Source organism: Pagrus pagrus (genome assembly GCF_965226575.1).
Source record: "Pagrus pagrus genome assembly, chromosome: 1".
In the NCBI taxonomy this organism is placed as follows: domain Eukaryota; kingdom Metazoa; phylum Chordata; class Actinopteri; order Spariformes; family Sparidae; genus Pagrus; species Pagrus pagrus.
In genome coordinates, this window is record NC_140185.1 from 2,733,292 (window position 1) to 2,751,392 (window position 18,101).

Consider the following 18,101-nt stretch of genomic DNA (forward strand, 5'->3'; position numbering starts at 1 on the left):
GAATTCTTCTTAAAATACCAGAAAATTGGTAGACCTAGATAAAGTGTTTAAGTCAAACTCCTACGGATCTGAATTCATCAGTGTAATGAATTCCACTGTAAAAAAAATTGCAGTGTGTTAAGGTTTCTTTAAAAAAAAAAAGTAAGGTTGAGTGGGTTCATTATTTACCAGGACATCCATCAGCAGTCTTATTCCTCACCTGTTGCAGTCCCTGGCGCTGGCTCAGTCCCCTGTATAGTTTGGGATGTCCAATTGCTCTTTCAGGATATTACAGAAGAGGAGTTCAGAGGAGAGAGCTGTTCCGCACTCAGCCACTGTGTAATTTTATCCACGCCGCAGTCTCTCACTTCACACAGGGCTGATACCTTTTGCCTCCCCCTTTCCTTTGTATCAATTGGTCGGAGTTCAGCCCATTGTCACCACAAGCCTCTTTTATATCTGCGCTCAGTCTGAGGAGACGCTCTCAGTCAGACCCGCAGGAGGGATTTCCAGCAGCAGAGGCAAGGAGCGGATCCGACCTCGGGGGCGGCTGTGCTGTCAGCTTCGTCTCTCGGGCTCGGATGTGCGCAAGGCAGGAGCTCTCGAGCGTTGGGGCCCCGAAACTTTGATGGGACCCAAGAGCCAGACAGGAGTTTTCCGTTTTTTCTCAACAGTCGTCGCTCCTCGGCCATGCCACGATGCTGATGATACCTCTGCTGGTGTTGCTGAGCCTGTTGGATCCCGTTAGTCCCCGGGTCAGCTGCGCCCCGGGCCAGGCTTGCGACCCCCGGCAGCGGAGGGACGCTGGGGGCCGCGGAGGAGTATACGAGCATCTCGGAGGTGCGCCGAGACGCAGGAAGCTCTACTGTGCTACTAAATATCATTTACAAATCCATTCTAATGGGAAAATAGATGGATCATTGGAGGAGAACAACCCGTTCAGTGAGTATTCACTTGGTTTTACGAATAGCGAACTGCACCAACACAGGCAAAACTATGACAGACAGATTTAATGACAGTGGACCTATAATAACAGAGTGTTAATGTAACGCTGCGTGATCTATTGGGTGAACATTTTTCATCAGACATGTGGTCAAGCTGTGAAATGAAAGTTGTGTTTTTACGCAAAATGGTTGAATGAAACGAAAATAATACAATACATGTTTTACATATATGATTAGAATGTATCAGGATTTACAGTATTCAATATTTGCTAAGGGAGAAGGTCACGTTGTGATATTTAAGATGATCTATGATGATAATCTATCAGAGTTTCACTGGCAGTGACCTAGTCAAGCGCGTCCGTAGATGTCCGTCGGTGTGTGTGTGTGTTTGCGTGTGTGTGTGTGGTGTGTGTGTGTGTGTGTGTGTGAGAGAGAGAGAGAGAGAGAGAGAGAGAGAGAGAGAGAGAGAGAGAGATCATAGCTGCCGACATGCAGGTTTATCTCTATTAGAAGCATCAACTAAAGTAACATCCGGGCGGGACAAAGGCGCTGTCCTAACAGATGTATTTATCTAATCAGCGGCCATTAGAGGCTTTCTACAGCGCTGAATAGGCCATTGACTAATCAAGCACTGATTAAAAGAGCCAATAAACGCGCTGTTTGGCATAGGAGGTGGCAAATACAACTGGAAATCTATTATTTTACTGTAAAGATTAATTTAAACTTCAATTTGCTGTGCAATTTTTACATATGCTTTTCCAGCTTCAAAGATTTCCTGGATGAGAGATTCAGACATCCACAGAGAAAAACAGAATGATCTTTGAAAGGATTTTTTACCATGATGAATTTGATATATATTCTCCGCAGCCATGCAGCACACAGATGTTAAGCTGTATAACTGTTGTACATTTATCTGTCTTTCAGGCATCATGGAAATCACAGCAGTGGATGTGGGAGTTGTGGCCATAAAAGGGCTTTTCTCAGGCAGATATCTGGCCATGAATGATAAAGGGCGGCTGTATGCTTCGGTGGGTACAGATGTCATGTCATCATCTGATGTGTCACCTTCTCTCCAACACTTCTAGCTCCTGTTTGACACAGGCCCAGAGGCAGCAGGTTAAAGGCCTCGTATATGACAAGGCAAACATGCTGTGCTGTTTAGCTACTGTAACATTACATATTTATCTGGTGTACAATGCATTGTTTTGTGGCTGATTTAGTGTGTGGCAGTAGTGGCAGTCTGTGTTGTGGCCCCTGTGTCATACAGAGCTAAGAGGAATGGAAACTTTCACAGTGTCTTTGAGAGATTGTCCTGTTGTCCATCACAAATGTGGCTCACTCTTTCCTCCCTTCTTCCAGGAAGTGTTCAACAGAGAGTGTGAGTTTGTGGAGAGGATTCATGAGTTGGGGTACAACACCTATGCATCCCGCCACCATTCCACAGAGCAGCCGCTGCCATCAGGGGGCGGCAGCAGCAAGCGACGAGCCAGTGCCAAGCGACAGTGGTACGTTTCCATTAATGGCAAGGGCCGGCCACGACGAGGCTTTAAAACCCGAAGCACGGACAAAGCCTCACTTTTCCTGCCTCGGGTTCTGGGCAACAAGGACCATGAGATGGTGAGGCGACTGAGGGACAGTCAGAGTGTACACCACCACATGCATCACCACGGCAGCAGCGGTGATCGCCGGAGACGCCGGCATCGTGCCAGGAAAAGCCAGGCCCAAAGGTCAGATAACTGAGCAGACTTTAAGAGGGGGGAGTTGACCCCATGGCCCTATGATTCATCCAAACATGGACCTCTGATCTTGGCACATACTGTAGCTTTATTACAAAGATGACTGGAAAAAAAAACTGTTTGGATCCTGCCCTCTGGATTATTCAAAGCCTTTGTCGGTCGTGGATGCACAGACGAAGATGGAAAGAAGGGCCACCCCAAGTTTCGGGGCACATTTATTAAGGAGACTTTGACACGCACACACACACACACACACACACACACACACACACACACACACACACACACACACACACACACACTCACACACACAGCTGTGTAATCTTTTATTTACTGACATCTGACTTCTTCACAATGCTACTGTCTTGTAAACAAACTTATTATTGTAGTTGAAAACGTCCATACTTTGTAAAGGTTCTAATTTTGTTCAAGACATCATTTTACCATTAACTTCCAACTTCTAACTTACCAACCTCTTCAAAGCAGTGCTATTGTTGTAAATACATTATGTACTATGCATGTACAGTGAATTTACAGCCTTTCATTTGTCAAAAGCTGAAATGACAAACACAATATAATATTTTGCTATTTTGAAGTGCTGCAAACATGACAGATACTGAAGAGAAGACATAACACAGCCAAGCACTTTTTGTAAGATTCACATAAAGAAGCAAATGGACACTCAGACGGGATCCTGTTTATATTTGTGACATTCTTACAATGTGATAGTCTACTGTAAACTGAAAGATGTATTTGTATATTGGTCTAATGATAAGAATATTTATTTGGTGCCTGTGGTGTAAGTTATTGATAAGACTATTTCTGCATTTTACCGATGTTGCTGTTTGTTTTCACTCTGCACCTGCTTCCAACATAAAACACAATGGTACTGACCTGAGGAAATAACTGGTTGATTTCTTTGATTTGTTGAAACACGTTTTCATAGCCAAAGTTTTTCACAGACCTCAAAATGTTATTTTCCCTTAAGAAAAAGTGTTTTCATGGTTTAGTGCAGTGTAGAACATGCAGCTGCTTACACTTACAAATGCCAACACCAGCATTCAAGGGACATTATGCTCTAAAATCTGATTTTTTTTTTTTAAATTAAGGTCAATATTTGTAAGAAAAAAAAAAAAAAAAAATTCTATGTGGAAAACTTTTTTGAGTTGATGAAGTCTTAGTTTCAGTTTGTGTTTCTTCGGTTCTGTCAGCCACAGATCTTTGAGGGCAAGCTGCTTGAAACACACAAAAGAAGGTTGGTTTTTTTCAGCAAAAAGTTTAAAACAGCAGGTATCCTGACCCAATTTGCTTCTCCACATTTTCTTAATTATATACAGCTTATCTTCTGTTAAGCTGCCCTCTTCAAACGAAACCTGATTTACATCAAATTTCACTGTTAAATATCCATGACAGCTACTGTCAATACATTGTAAATGGTCATCCATCAGCAGTCTCTTGATTAATTAAAAGTACTTAATTATTAGTAATAATATCATAGTTTTCATACAAAATCACATATCATTTTATTATGATTTGGGGGATTAAAGGCCTACACGGAGAACAGCCTGCTGGGCCATGTTTCTCCTGTGTAGACCAGTAGTAGACAGGTGTGCTTGTTACACTGTTAGCTAGGTTTATTATAACTTGGAGGGAGGGGGTGCATTTAGAGTGCTAGCCCCTCACCCCCTTCTCTCTCTCTCTCTCTCTCTCTCTCTCTCTCTCCACATGAGACCTTATCCCTTTCTCCCTGCTGCAGCTCATTTGTTAAAGTGCCGCACCTGTTGCTGCAACACAACTGAGTAGAAACTACAAAGACGACCATCAATGCAAAATTCATCACAAGCAGCATTCGGAGTCTTTTGGATGTTCAGGTTTTTTCCTTGCCTCACTCTCATCTATAGGTAGCAGCATATAAAGCCTTGTCATCCTATACCTGCGGGCTGGGGAGGCTTCCTGGCTCGGACAATAGCTCCTCCCAAGGGGGGCCTGGGAAACGATGCCGCCTGAGACTTTTGGGCTTTTTTTGAAACACCGACCAAAAGCCACAGACTCGATAAACAAGGCAGGTCCCCCTGAAAGCAGAAACTGTGTCATACAAAGTGTAGTACCTTGCTATGTTGTTATGAATGCCAAACTCTAATATTACTCAATAGGAATGTGGGACTACAGAAGGTTAGGGCCTTTTGTGGCCCCTCTCCGTGCCTGTCTGTTTCATTTAGACACATTTATCTATTGAATCTCTTCCTACATGCCCTTTCTGTCCATAGCATCCCACTGAAGAATTTGTCCTACTAAGATTTATCAGCCCGGCAAAGAAAAAGGCATTCATCCACAATATCTGATGGGCTGTTGGGGTGCAGGGTTAAGGATTACTTTGATAGCATTTTAACATCAATTAAAGAATATCTAAATCATTTTCAGCCCATCATTCAGAGAGGGATATACAGAGGGTCACTTTCACCACAGCTGCAAGAAACTGGGATGTTAATGGGACACATATTTGTCCAGCTGAGAGTTCCTCAGAAAAACTGTGTGATCAGGTAAAACAAGAGCTCAGAGCCTCTCTAATAATGTAGCCTTTATAGAGATTTACAAGTTGCCTTATAACATATAAGCAGCCTTATAAAAACAAAATGAATTATTTACTAATATTTATGGATCAGCTATAAACCATTAATAAAAACATGTTTGACCACATGCCTTGTGGCTACTTTCTAGACCAAAATCTACACAATAACAACCTATTAAGCATTTATTTATGGATTGCCAGCAATATGAAATTGCAAATGACAACCAACCAAAGGATTCACAATCCTTTGGATCTCAAAATTATTTCTTATTAAAGGCAGAATTGATCAATTAAGCACTAGTATATGTGTTACAAACCATTAATAAAGTTATTTATAACATATGAAACCTTTAAAAAGGCTTTCGTATTAGAAGGTGATACTTTTTCTCTTACACTGAGTGCACACTCATCTCACATTTCACACAAATGACTAAAAATGTTAGTTATCATGTTACATGTGTATAAAAATAGACTAATGGTGCCCGGAGAGAATTATGTTGAATCGAATGTGTTACCACAACTAGCAAAGCAGTCTTCATAAAAAAAGGTGTGACACAGAACTACTGAAAGTTCATATATGTACTTATTATCAGTATACATGGGCAAGAAGAACCTTTGGACTTGCAATAAGACAATACTCAAAGGTACTCACAGTAATAACTGTTCCAAGTAGTGGCAACTCCACAAAAGTACACAAATGTTCCAAACCTTAAACTGAACAAGTTTTATCAGAGTCTGCTGGTGACCTTTGAGAGGCTTTGAAACTGTACTATAAAGTTACTGTAGGACGGTGAAACATAGCTCATAGTAGGTGACTGCAGTACAGGCATGTTCACTTGTAAATAGTGACCCCTAGAGGAAGATAACTGCCTCTCTTCCAGACATGGGTGGCCATGTTGCCTTGTGTAAAGGAACATTTAATGTAAATAGTCTCATATTGTAGAGCTAATCAATGTCCTCTGCAGGCAATGCACAGCCACTCAACCCAAAAAATATCTAATCCATGGGCCATGGATATATAATGTTATTCTTCATGACTGAAATGATGTTTCAACCCATCGAAACATTTACTGGTATAAAATGTAATGGTTTTTGAAAGCCCAGCATGTAAGATGAGATAAGAGAGACTTTATTGTCATTAATCTCTATACAGTTTAGTGCAGGGAGGAACAACACTGTGTTTCTCCTGCAAACCATAAAGAACTTGAATGCCACTCAATGGATTGCATACCCCCACCAAGGCCCACCAGTCCCTATTTGTACTCCCTCACAGATACCAGCCTCCTAAACACATTCTATCTCACAATGGTAAAGAAAGTGAGAAAAAAATTTGGATCCACACTAAAAGTTAATGGGGTCTATTCCCATCCTTCGTCAAAGTTTTGTGGGAATTCGGTCAGTTTTTTCTTTGTAATCCCCAACAGTGTAAACAGGCTGACAGGGGTGAAAACACAACTTCATTGGTAGGTAGCACACCTATTTAACAATTACAGACGTGTGTGACATGAATTCATGAACTCAGGTCGATTAACATTTAGTGCGGGACTCACTAGGTAGTAAGACTTATTTCACTGCAGCACAAAAATGCAAGGAATAAATAATGAAATAAGGGAAAGAAAAGAAATAAATGGAATGAATCCTGCCCCAATGATCTAAATAAAGGCCCCCTCCTTGATGCTACAGTTGAATGTTTGGGCTTCACTGTGCAGAATGATGCATGCACAGAAAAAATACAAATGAAGAAACAGTGACTAATAAATATGATAAAATCCTTTATTAATTTACTGGAAACACCTGTAAAGTCCAAGTGTTTGGACAAAGAGTCATCAGAGCATAAACATGTTGATGAAGGTTCTGTCATCCTGGTCATCGTAATTCCAAGTGCTTAGAATCAGCAGAGACTACCAACAGAGAAAAAAGAATAATACTATTTTGTCTGTCATGTTCATTCTACCAATCTGCACGATGTTTGACAGTTGAAGGCTTTTTTCATAGCTCAGTATACATTTCGCCACATTGGAAATGGACATCTTGTGTCCAGCAGTTAAACTAATGAAATGAAAAAATATTTGCATATTTATATATCCTTGAGGTTTTATGAGAGAGAAGGAGTAGTTGCCTTGGCAGGTTTGCAGTGAGGCAGGGGGGGCTTGGCCTCCATGGCTGAAGAATGTCGCTACACTGAATCTAAAATAGGTCCAAAAAAAATATTTTTTGTACATATTTTAAGTGATAAGATATAACTCTTGAATTCTATTGTGTTTTTGTCATACATTCATGTTCGAGCGGTCATGTGAAATGACCTCCTTTGCAGTCAGTGATTTAGCTTTCTGTTATACAATGAGCAGTAATGTATGAGTGAGCATGCATATTTCAGTTTTTAGGTTCATGTGTATGTCTACACTACACAGCAGTATAATACAGGCCTAAAAAATGTATATTTCACTTAAAACAAACTATATCCGTATGGTTGCGAGTGTGCGCTCATGTATGAAAGACAAAAAATAAGTGGTAAGACACTAAATGTACGCCTTGTTGTTGGGCTCTATGGAAAGCATGACACTACTGTGTTCTGTGACTGTATGCATAACACACCATGCAAAAGTGGGACAGTTGGACCGTGTGTAGTGTACAGTTAAAAAATGTTTGCCCCACCAGTGCAACAGTCATACTATAAATAGGTTCCATAATAGGGATTTTGATGTGGTAACTATTCTCTTTGTGTCAGACACACATTTGAGAATTTCTATGACTTAGTACACGTGTGGGGAGAATCTTTTTGATAATGTTCCAATATTCAGAAGATCCACTCGTTTTATGCGTTACTTTTCTCACCATATGTTGGAAATAGCTTTTTTCTGAGGTTCTTCCATCTTCTAAGGTTGTCTTCTTTTAATTGGAAAACAGTGCTCGAGGCAACCACAAAGACAAAGGAGTAGGGTGCTGTTGAGTCAATATACGCATAGTTTCCCCATATTTATAATCAGTGATAATGCTTTTTAATTAAATTTAAAAAGCATGGTCATGTGTTGCATTTATGAATTATAAGAAGATTCAATGATGAATAAAAGAGTGAGCGAACAAATGTTTGTGTTGAATGTTGAGACATTTTAAGCTCTGAATTCCAGCTGTCACACACTGAAATCTAAAACCTCTTTCGCTTACCATAATTCACTGCATACATGCAACCTAACACCACAATGCCTTCAATACAACATAAACAAAAGATAAAGCTGTAAATAACTTACAAATCTCGGTGAGCAGGAGACAACATCTCAAAATCATTTTATTGAAAATTGATAGTGGGATTGCAGAACCATGGACAGCAACAGCACAGGCCCTGCTGGTCTACATGGCTCACAAACATCCTCCCTGCATTTCCAAGAACAGTCTGAACCAGCCAGCTTAAGCTCTGCTGGAGGTCCAGTTGCAACAGTCATCCTGGAGATCCTGTGGTCAACCAGTCCACCTGGCTCCTCCTTCACGGGTTCACCCTAAAGGTTGAGTGGACCTCTGCTTCGGAGATTTAGGATCGATCGACTGTCCTGGTGCTCGAACAATTCAGCAGCTGTCCTGGAGTGCTGATGGAATTTCAGCTATGCAACATTTCGATGGTGCAGAGGTCCAGCGATCCATCAGTTTTCCTAAAGGTGTAATAGTGTTATCAATGATATCCCCTGGATGTGATACAGTTGCCATACAGCTACACTGGAGCCTAGATTAAACAGTTGTCCTGCAGGTCCAGTAGGTCATCAGTTGCCCTAACCCAATCACCAGAATTAATGGTGGCAAAGTACATTTCTGCAAAACCATGTGTAAGTTAAAACTATGTGTTTTATTCGTTCAATTTTTTTTTATGTCTCTTGTCACAATGCTGTGCTTACGCTCTGGTTAGGTTTTAGCACAAAAGCCTAGGAGGATTAGGATTAGTGTTAGGAAAAGATCATGTTTTGGCTTAAAATACCTGTTTTTGTTTTGTTTTTGGAGTCTCGTTTACATATGCTGAAATGCAGTCTCAAACTGCAGTCATTGGCTTGGCAGCCTTGTTGCCTGTAACTCCACCACCATCACCTAAACCTACCAACATGAATATCAGGTCATAAACATGTAATGTGAATATGATATGACAAGTCTTTATGAATGTAAAATTTATGATATAAATGTCAACATGGTATGAAGCCTATGACACGTACAAATGTGATTTGTTTGCAGAAATGTCCTGGCAGCCCTTATGCCGGTCCTTGTCAGCCATCATGGAGGTTTGATGGGCCACTGGCTATTATTTGGTCCATTCATCTTGGAACTCTTCTGGTCCACCAGACTGGGTCCTATTGACTTGTTGGTATGTCAGCCATTTTGGGGGGTTTGTAGTTATCAACCAGGACCTCAACACCACAGGCTCGTCTCTGAGATCTGACTGCATTCAGGGAGCCATTCCCAGCACACAAAGAAACAATGTAGTTGTACATTGAGGATCAGCCAAATGTGAACGTGAGAAAATGTGTCATGCGTGGTCATTGAGGAGCAGAAGCGAGCCACCCCAGAGATCAAAGAATTGTGTCTTTAGGCCGACGGTGAGGGAAGACCTTCACTACTAGAACATCCAGATGAATAATGGGACTCTCAGCAGAGGGGGTAAATGTTAGTGCTCAACATAGATTTAGCAGGGATAATACCAGTGATGAGAAGCTGAAGTAAAAGGGAGGGTGAGCTATTTAGTTTGGTTTATTTCAATGGACATCCAAGGCAATGCACCAGTGCATCTGAAAGACTGTCAAGCATGACACATCAAAGACATGCTGCCATGACACCAGATGATTATCATAATTTAAACAACAAATGCTTCAACAAAAATCTATTATTTCAGGGAAGCATTTAAGGCTTTTTGTCTTTTCTGTCTATTGTGTAAGTTTGAGACCACTTATTTTGGTGTGGCCCTACAACAGTTCAAAGGTGGTTTTAGTTCCAAAAGTAAGAATAATCATGTGAAGGCTGTTTGAATGAAATTAACACAACATGGCTGAAATAATACAACTTTCAAAGAAACAGGTAAACTCTTCAGGACTTATTTTATAGCTATATATATATATATGTATATATATTTATATATATATATATTTTTTTATATATATAATTTATTTTGTGGCCTACTACATGGTCTATTAACACGTGACATTTGACAAACTTGACGAGTGTTTCAGTTGTAATTTCAGAACTGTGTAAACTCTTGGCAATGACAATGACAGCCTACTTATCATGCTGCAAACTCTCTATTTAGTCTTACCATTGTTTTCTATAAGGGCCCGGGACATGATTTCCCTTCTGCCGTCTTAAGTTAGCGCTTTTTTTCATTCGGTTGAATTGGACCTGTGTTTTTTCCTGTTATTGTTCATTTATAGAACTGTCTCCTGTCTCGACACCACGGTCTGTTAACTTGGCCGTTTCCTATTTTACATCCTCCCATACATAAATTATGATATTCTGCTGCTGATAATGAAAGCCGCACACAAAGAAGTTTTTTTTACTATAATAACGCCTTTATTCATTTATTTTCTACAAACTCCTGACTTTTCTCTCAGATAAGGCAGCTATTCATTCCAATAAAGCGTCTGTTGCGCCAGTCTGGAATGTGAAAATGTACTTTGCAGAAATCTTCTAAGTGTGGAGCTGTGATGTAATGTGTCTGCAGGTATAAATATAGAGGCATGGTTGCACAGCGTCCATGCAGATCAATGTCGCCCCGTCGGTGAGGTTAGTGCGCCTGTCGGTCTGGGAATGAGCGCAACTTCCACACGCTCTCTGCCGCGCCGCTGCTTCTTCTTTTTCTTCTCGCTTCATCGGGAAGGCAAACGTCAGGAGGCTGCTTTCAGAGCCAGACCCGGGATGGGCTCTGTGGTGGCCCTGCAGACCGTCTTGGTACTGGTCCTTGTGACCGGGCTGGCGGGATGCGTCCCCGGTCTGAACGGGACGGCGGATCGCTTGGAAGCCCTCTACTCACGGTCCTTGGCGCGGATCCCGGGGGAAAAGCGGGAGGAGATAAGCCGGGACAGTGACTACCTCCTGGGCATAAAAAGGTTGCGGCGCCTCTATTGCAACGTGGGGATCGGCTTTCATATTCAAGTGTTACCGGACGGTAGAATAACCGGAGTACACAACGAAAACCGCCACAGTAAGTTGTGTCAGTTATTTATCATAATTTAGGCTATCTGCCGACCAGGTCCACACTTTGGACTTGTTCAGCCTGATGGAAGTGTGGTCTGACTCACAGTTACTGGTTTCAAACGTAAATAACAAAAGCAAGGTTACTGTTGAAGTTAACAGGCTGAACTTTAGAGAACTAGAATGACTAAAACACTGTATAGTTATTTGAGCATGTTTTACGAAGCTGTTGGGCCCACGGCACCTGCTGACACCTGATCCCAGCCTTTACTTTATACGCTGCTGGATGAGATGCTGCTCTGCTGTCAGTCAGTGAACACTTCAGGCCACAGCTAAGCTATTGTGCCAGGCGTTAGTGCCAACATCTGGAGTCCTTCCACAGTGCCGCTGAGCATGCATGTGCCGGTGCTTTCCGCCTTGTGTGTAACCAGAGCTCGCTGTGATCCAGGCCAGCGGCGAGCCAGCAACTAAAGTTAGGACATGGCGCCTAGACCCATCTGTTAAGACAGATTAACCCAAGCAGTCCGGCCCAGACGAAGTCCTATACCGACTCACATGCAGACATAAAGAGAACATTTCAAACATTTCTGTACCTAACATGTCAGAGCTAATCCCCGTCCTCCCGTGTGCAGGCAGAACGCCTTATACAGTGGAGCTGACAGGCTGCCTGTTGTTTTTTCCTTGTACTATTTAAAGACAAGGCATACAAATTCAGGGAGATACATTACAGAGAATCTCTGTGAGGAATTCAAGCTACTGTAAAGCATTTTAAAATGATATCAGTAACAAAGGACACACACACACACACGGAGAGAGAGAGAGAGAGAGAGAGAGAGAGAGAGGAACACATAGCCTGCTGGAACACATCAGCTTGTCAAAACCAAGTGAGAAACTGCACCAGGGGTTCACTGAATCTTCAAATATCTCTGCATTTAATGGCTTTAATTTACTCACAGTGACTGATGAGTGAGAGCTACAGTATGTGGTCAGTTGTTACACCAAACCTCAGAAGAAATATTGTTCATTGTGTGACTTGTGAAACCCACACAATTTCACATCATGTCACACACACAAAATGACTGCACTATTTTTCTTCAGATAGTCTGAGGTATTTAAGGTAGTTTGAGCCCAGTTTGAGAGTTCAGTTGTGTAAAAATAGCTTGGTTAACCTTAAACTGGCAAAAAAAGTTTCATTATTAAGTAAATGTTAATTGCACAGTGGCAATAGAATAATGAGAATAATTAGATTGGTCCCCTTTAATCCTTGCTTCACTGTGCATTTGAAGAATGATTGGTTTAGTCAGGCTGACAGCCTGGCACCATTTCTGTCTGCATCATCTCCATTATAGACTAAATGAATGAATACATGTTTTCTGTTGTTCTGTAGTTACTGCTCTGAGGAAAACTTAAACAATCCAGTTTACATATTTGCGCCAATAATTATACTACTTGGAAATACTAGGTGTGGGAAGTTGTCTTTCATGTAAGAATTCTCCCAGTTTGAATGCAGTCCACAAATTTTCATACATAAATTTGTTTAAGGTATGAACCTAGAATGAGATCAGGCTTACAGGGCCACACCTGGCAAACCCAATAAAACAACAAGGACAACTAAAGTCAATCTGTTTGTTGTTGAGCATCAAATAGTTCACCTGTAAAGTGTTTGAAGATGTAAGTGCTCATCAGCATTTACAGATCAAACCTTAAATAGAAATGGAAACTCTTTAGCTTTCTGATGAGCTCCTGACTGTCTAACTTATCTTTTGGGAAGAGTAACAAATTTATGGAGCAGCAACATTGGATCTCTCCATCAGAAGAACATGTTTCAGTGTGTGTGGTTTGTTTTCTCTGAAGGTATTCTGCAGATCTCTCCAGTAGAGAGAGGAGTGGTGACTCTGATGGGCGTTCGCAGTGGACTGTTTGTGGCCATGAGCCGGCGAGGAAAGCTGTACGGATCTGTGAGTGTAGAACACTGTGACTGTCTGCCACTGTCTCATGCATCATTCAAATCCTTCTCTGCACTGCCAGAAATCAATCTCTGGGAAATACTGACTTTGTTGATTTTATATTTGTCTGCTGAGTGATGTGAAGCTAATGAGTCTAGAATACTGGAATCAGCAATATCAAATAATCACCATAGTCCCTCCAGATTCATGAAACTCACAAATTCCCAGAGAAATACATGACCATGGTGTGCTACAGCCCTTGTAATGGGTTAATTCTAATAATGCGATGACTCACACTTTAAGACTCAAATAAAAAAATCTAGTTCAGGATCTTGTGCAAAAAAACAACAGCAAAGATGACTCTTTTACACCAGACAAAACTTTAAATCGCTGAAACAAAACTTTCAGGAACAGGTTGTACCACCTGCTGTGTTAGAACATGCTCATTAGATGGAGATTTGCACATCACTAGAGGAAAACGTTATAAAACTACGATCAATTAGTGGCACCACAGAGAAGTTGTTACTCAATAGTAACACCCAGTGACTACAGGGGCAAGTGTTACTTAGATAACTATATCAATAGACAAGACTAGCTTGCTGATGTATGGCCTGTTGGGACTGAAGAGTAAAAGAAGTAATATGGTATTTGGTTGACATGTTTGACCTGACAAAATGCATTTATTAATGATGCAAACTGAAAAGATTTGAAAATATAATAATCATATCATATATGTAAATGACAAATCATTACACTAATGATGACGCAATTTGTAAGACATGGCCAGAAGGGGTGGGCGATTCAATCCCAAAATATCAATACTATCAGTACTCCGTACTCCTTTAAAGATCAAATCACTTGGATAGATACAAAAGGATCCATTTCAGTTTCTCTTATCTACGTTAAACCCACATAGTCATGAATGAGTAGAGCTGTTGAAAAGCGTTCCTTTTTCGTGAACACATGTAAGCCTGCTCTTTGCTTCTCCACTGCTGTGCTGTTGTCCTGTCGTGTGCACAACTTGCACAATGTGCACATGCAGCTAGCTGACTAGTTTAATCTGACATGCAGTGATGGTTGAACGAAAGAGGTGCATTGTTTGGAGCTATTTCACAGCTGCAAACTAACACGTTGCAAACTGTGATGTGTGTAGGAAGGCTGTGTGCACCACCCCAAACTTGTTTAAACACACAAACACACACACACACACACACACGCGCGCGCACACACATACACACACACACACACACACACACACACAAACAAGAGAAAGAAAACTGCCCCAGAGAAGACGGGAGGAGGAGGGAAATGCCTCAGCACCCAGACCTCTGACACAGCGTCAGGCAGGGTCTTTTCAGAGATGCAGAATATCCAGGTACTGTATGTACAGTGAAATAAATACTTTAGTCAAACTGATTAAATATAGATTACGATATTCGGACATTCATATAATATATTCAGCCCGCTGAAACTTGTTATCTAAATGAATTAATTGAATGAAACTGAAAATAAGAATAATGATAAAATAATAATATATACACCTCTATATGTATCAGGATCAAGGTAAACTATGTTTACTGTCATGATAACCTTTTTGCAAAACTGTGAAAGATGTAATTGAGCTTAAACTTGTTAAGTCTCTCCTGTAATCCCTAAAGACGATTGGGAGATGGCGGTGTAAGGCAAAACCCAAACATTATCAACAGAATGTGAGGACACTACAGTGTTGCTGTTCTGTCAAAGATGCCTATGAACTGTGTTGTGCCTCGGTCTTGGAGGCTGTGTTCACGCTCAGGCTGTCAAATTCTGCTGAGCTGGGCCTCATTGCCTTTGGTGACTCCCCATGTGATCTGAGGTACCGGTTCAGACAAACTAACTTAGCTAATTAGCTAATGGTAGCTAGCAAAGAGCATCAGTTGTCATTCACTCTGGTGATATGCTTCCCCTTGTGTTTTTAGAATTTAAGTTTATTGTATGGTTTGTTAAACCTTGTGACCCTAAGCCTAACCCGCTGACCTTAAGGGTGGGTCAGCTATTTTCATTTGAGTGCCACATCCCTGATGTTAATGTTAATGTTAATGTTATAGCCTAAAATGTTGTGTCAGTATTTTCACCATGGTATAAAACGATGGTTTTGAATGTCAATATTTTTCAAGGTTTTGCGCCAAAGTTAGAAATTCCAGTATTGTGACAACACTACTTTACACACAAACATGGGAAGGCAGTGTTTCCCATAGGAGTTTATGAAACTATGGCCCCTGATAGAAATGTTTGCACATTTTAAAATTTGCATCAATCTAAAATAAAATAGGAGGCTATATCATAAAAAACATGAACACAAATCAGAAATAGTAGAAAATATAAAATGTAGGGGAAAAAACACAACACTGAGCTTTGGGTCTGCTTCCTGGTGATTTGAAACGAGTCCAGTCGCCTACGATTCAGCACCTAGAGTTTCCTGGTGATTAGTTACTAATTAATAACTAGTTACTAAGTGAACTTGACTGAGAGATCAGATAATAATTGTCATGTCTGGTTGAGGCTACAGTTGGAGTGCACGTGCATATTAATGTGTGTACTCAATGGACCTGCTCCGGAGTAGGGCCTGCCCCGCCTCCAACTGGGCTGTGGTGATGTCTTGCAACTGCGGCCAACCTGTAACTTCACCCATCTCTCCCTCAAACAAGTGTGCGTTTCAAATTGATACTTTCATGTCTGTGCAGGAAACCTGAGAGAAAGACATAAAAGTCAGTGTGTTCAGCTCTCAGTACTTTTGTAGCTTCTAATTGAATCTCTGAAGTTTATCTCGTCCCGTTTGTACTTTCAAGCATCTGCTGTGTTTGACTATTTCATTATGCTCACTTTCAGCTGTTCAGGAGTCATGTTTAGTTACTGCTGCTGAAAACACAACGTTTCCTGTAATGCTGCTTATAATAAAAGCTTTTAAATGACTAAATAACGGGGGCTTTTATTGTGAAGAAGTTATGGAAATGAAAGGTGTTCGTACCTGAATTAGTGCAGCCACTTTGTTAGCGGTGATTCTTCGGGGATCGGGACAAGCGCGTCATTGGTTTAAGACACACCTTTGAGCAGGTAGCCAAGTTGTGATGGAAATGCAAATCCCAGTTGTGCTGGGCTGCCGCTCCAAGTCAAACCGAGGAGAACCAGGCCGGCAGATGTATATGGAAAAACGCCATGTATGTGTGTGTTTGTGTGTGTGAGAGACGGTGTATGAGCGTACAGCAGGGGGTGGGGGGCTTGACTGACTGGGAGTCAAGGATGTTTTGCTGAAGCAATGGCACAAAACATTCTACAGATCTACAGTGCTACATCAGATCATTATGAGACTATGGCACGCCAAATTATACTTTTGTGTGCTGCCAGAGTCTAATTGATTTATGGGAAACACTGGGTTGAATTTACAAACAGCAGTTACTGGTTCTGTTAAGAATACAACACCAGATAAATATAAAGCAATAGCCAAAAATGAGTAAATAAGTTAAATTGGAAAGAGCCAGGTCATAAGCTATTACTCAACCCACAGAGAGAAAATAGCACAATCAGAGCATGTAATCCTGAATCCTGCCTTACTCACAACATTAATCATTTCACGATCTCATTTTTGTTTAAATCTCTGACTAAAACAGCTCCTGTACAATAGCCCTGAAATAAAGCAATTGTTTGATAGTAATCACTATGAACAATGCAGACTCCTCCTCCCCACTCCCCCAATAAAAAAGAAAAATTGTCCTGGCATCTTTGTTTTGTCTCTGCCTTCAAACAATCAGCATTTTCAAATAATCCTTATATCTACTTCTTTTCTCTTTCAGTTACACTACAACAACGAGTGCAAGTTTAGAGAAAAGCTTCTCGCCAACAACTACAACGCCTATGAGTCGGTGGTCTACCCAAGGATGTACATCGGCCTGAGTAAGAATGGCAAAACAAAAAGAGGAAACCGAGTGTCACCCGCCATGACGGTGACACATTTCTTGCCAAGAATCTAGTGGCCTCAAAAATAGACTTCACCTCAATATGGAGACAGTGGGGGGGCACTCCAGACTATGATGCACTTTTACTCCAAGCTTTATGCAAGTGTATCATATTTGATATAATCTTTTGTGTGTGTGTGTGTGTGTATATATATATATATATATATATATATATATATATATATATATATATATATATATATATACATTTATGTTTCACAGCTTATATTTTTTAGGAAGGCCTGTCTTTTTACTGTGGGTCAGTAAGATCCAAGATGCTAAACACGTTATTTATGTTTTCATTTTCTAATTTATCAGATATTTGCTGCTACGGAATGAAATCCTGTCATCAAATGTTGGTTTTCTTTGCACTGATGAGGAAATATGCAGCAGTGCACAGGAGACATTATGACTTTACTGTTTTGTTTTTTATATATACATTTTCACTAAAACAGGACTTTTTAAAGTCTTAGCCTAAAAGAAAGAGATGAGGCGCGAGTGTCTTTGGTGTCAGAAGTGGCACTTATTGCCCAACGCTCCAACTCTTTTGTGTGGCACTGGAGTCTAATTGAAATAGTATCATCTTACTGTCGGGGAGAGAGGGGCAGGGAGGAGAGTAGGAGGGGGGAGTTGAAAACCCCCACAACCTCCACCGCTCTGTTTATAGCTCTACCGAGGGGGGATGAACTCTGAACTTTCCTGCCGTCAATCTCAGTCAGACCTATAAGACTGCAGATAGAGAGAGGCATCCTCTTTGACATTATATAAGTGGAGAA

The 18,101-nt window shown here is 41.0% G+C and overlaps 2 protein-coding genes across 2 annotated transcripts; both read left to right on the forward strand.

Annotated features, from left to right (window-relative positions):
• Positions 1-677: 677 nt before the first annotated feature.
• On the forward strand, positions 678-3,514 carry fgf3 (fibroblast growth factor 3; the record flags this gene model as incomplete). Its single annotated transcript, XM_084352906.1, has 3 exons — positions 678-921; positions 1,848-1,951; positions 2,283-3,514. 3 exons carry the CDS (start codon positions 678-680, stop codon positions 2,661-2,663), a joined length of 729 nt encoding a protein of 242 aa, XP_084209032.1. The 3' UTR covers positions 2,664-3,514.
• A 7,489-nt stretch (positions 3,515-11,003) lies between these two features.
• On the forward strand, positions 11,004-17,379 carry fgf4 (fibroblast growth factor 4; the record flags this gene model as incomplete). The annotated part of the gene is made up of 3 exons (XM_084376669.1): positions 11,004-11,397; positions 13,242-13,345; positions 17,164-17,379. The coding sequence occupies 3 exons, from the start codon at positions 11,004-11,006 to the stop codon at positions 17,338-17,340; spliced, it is 675 nt and encodes a 224-aa protein (XP_084232795.1). The 3' UTR covers positions 17,341-17,379.
• Positions 17,380-18,101: the final 722 nt, after the last annotated feature.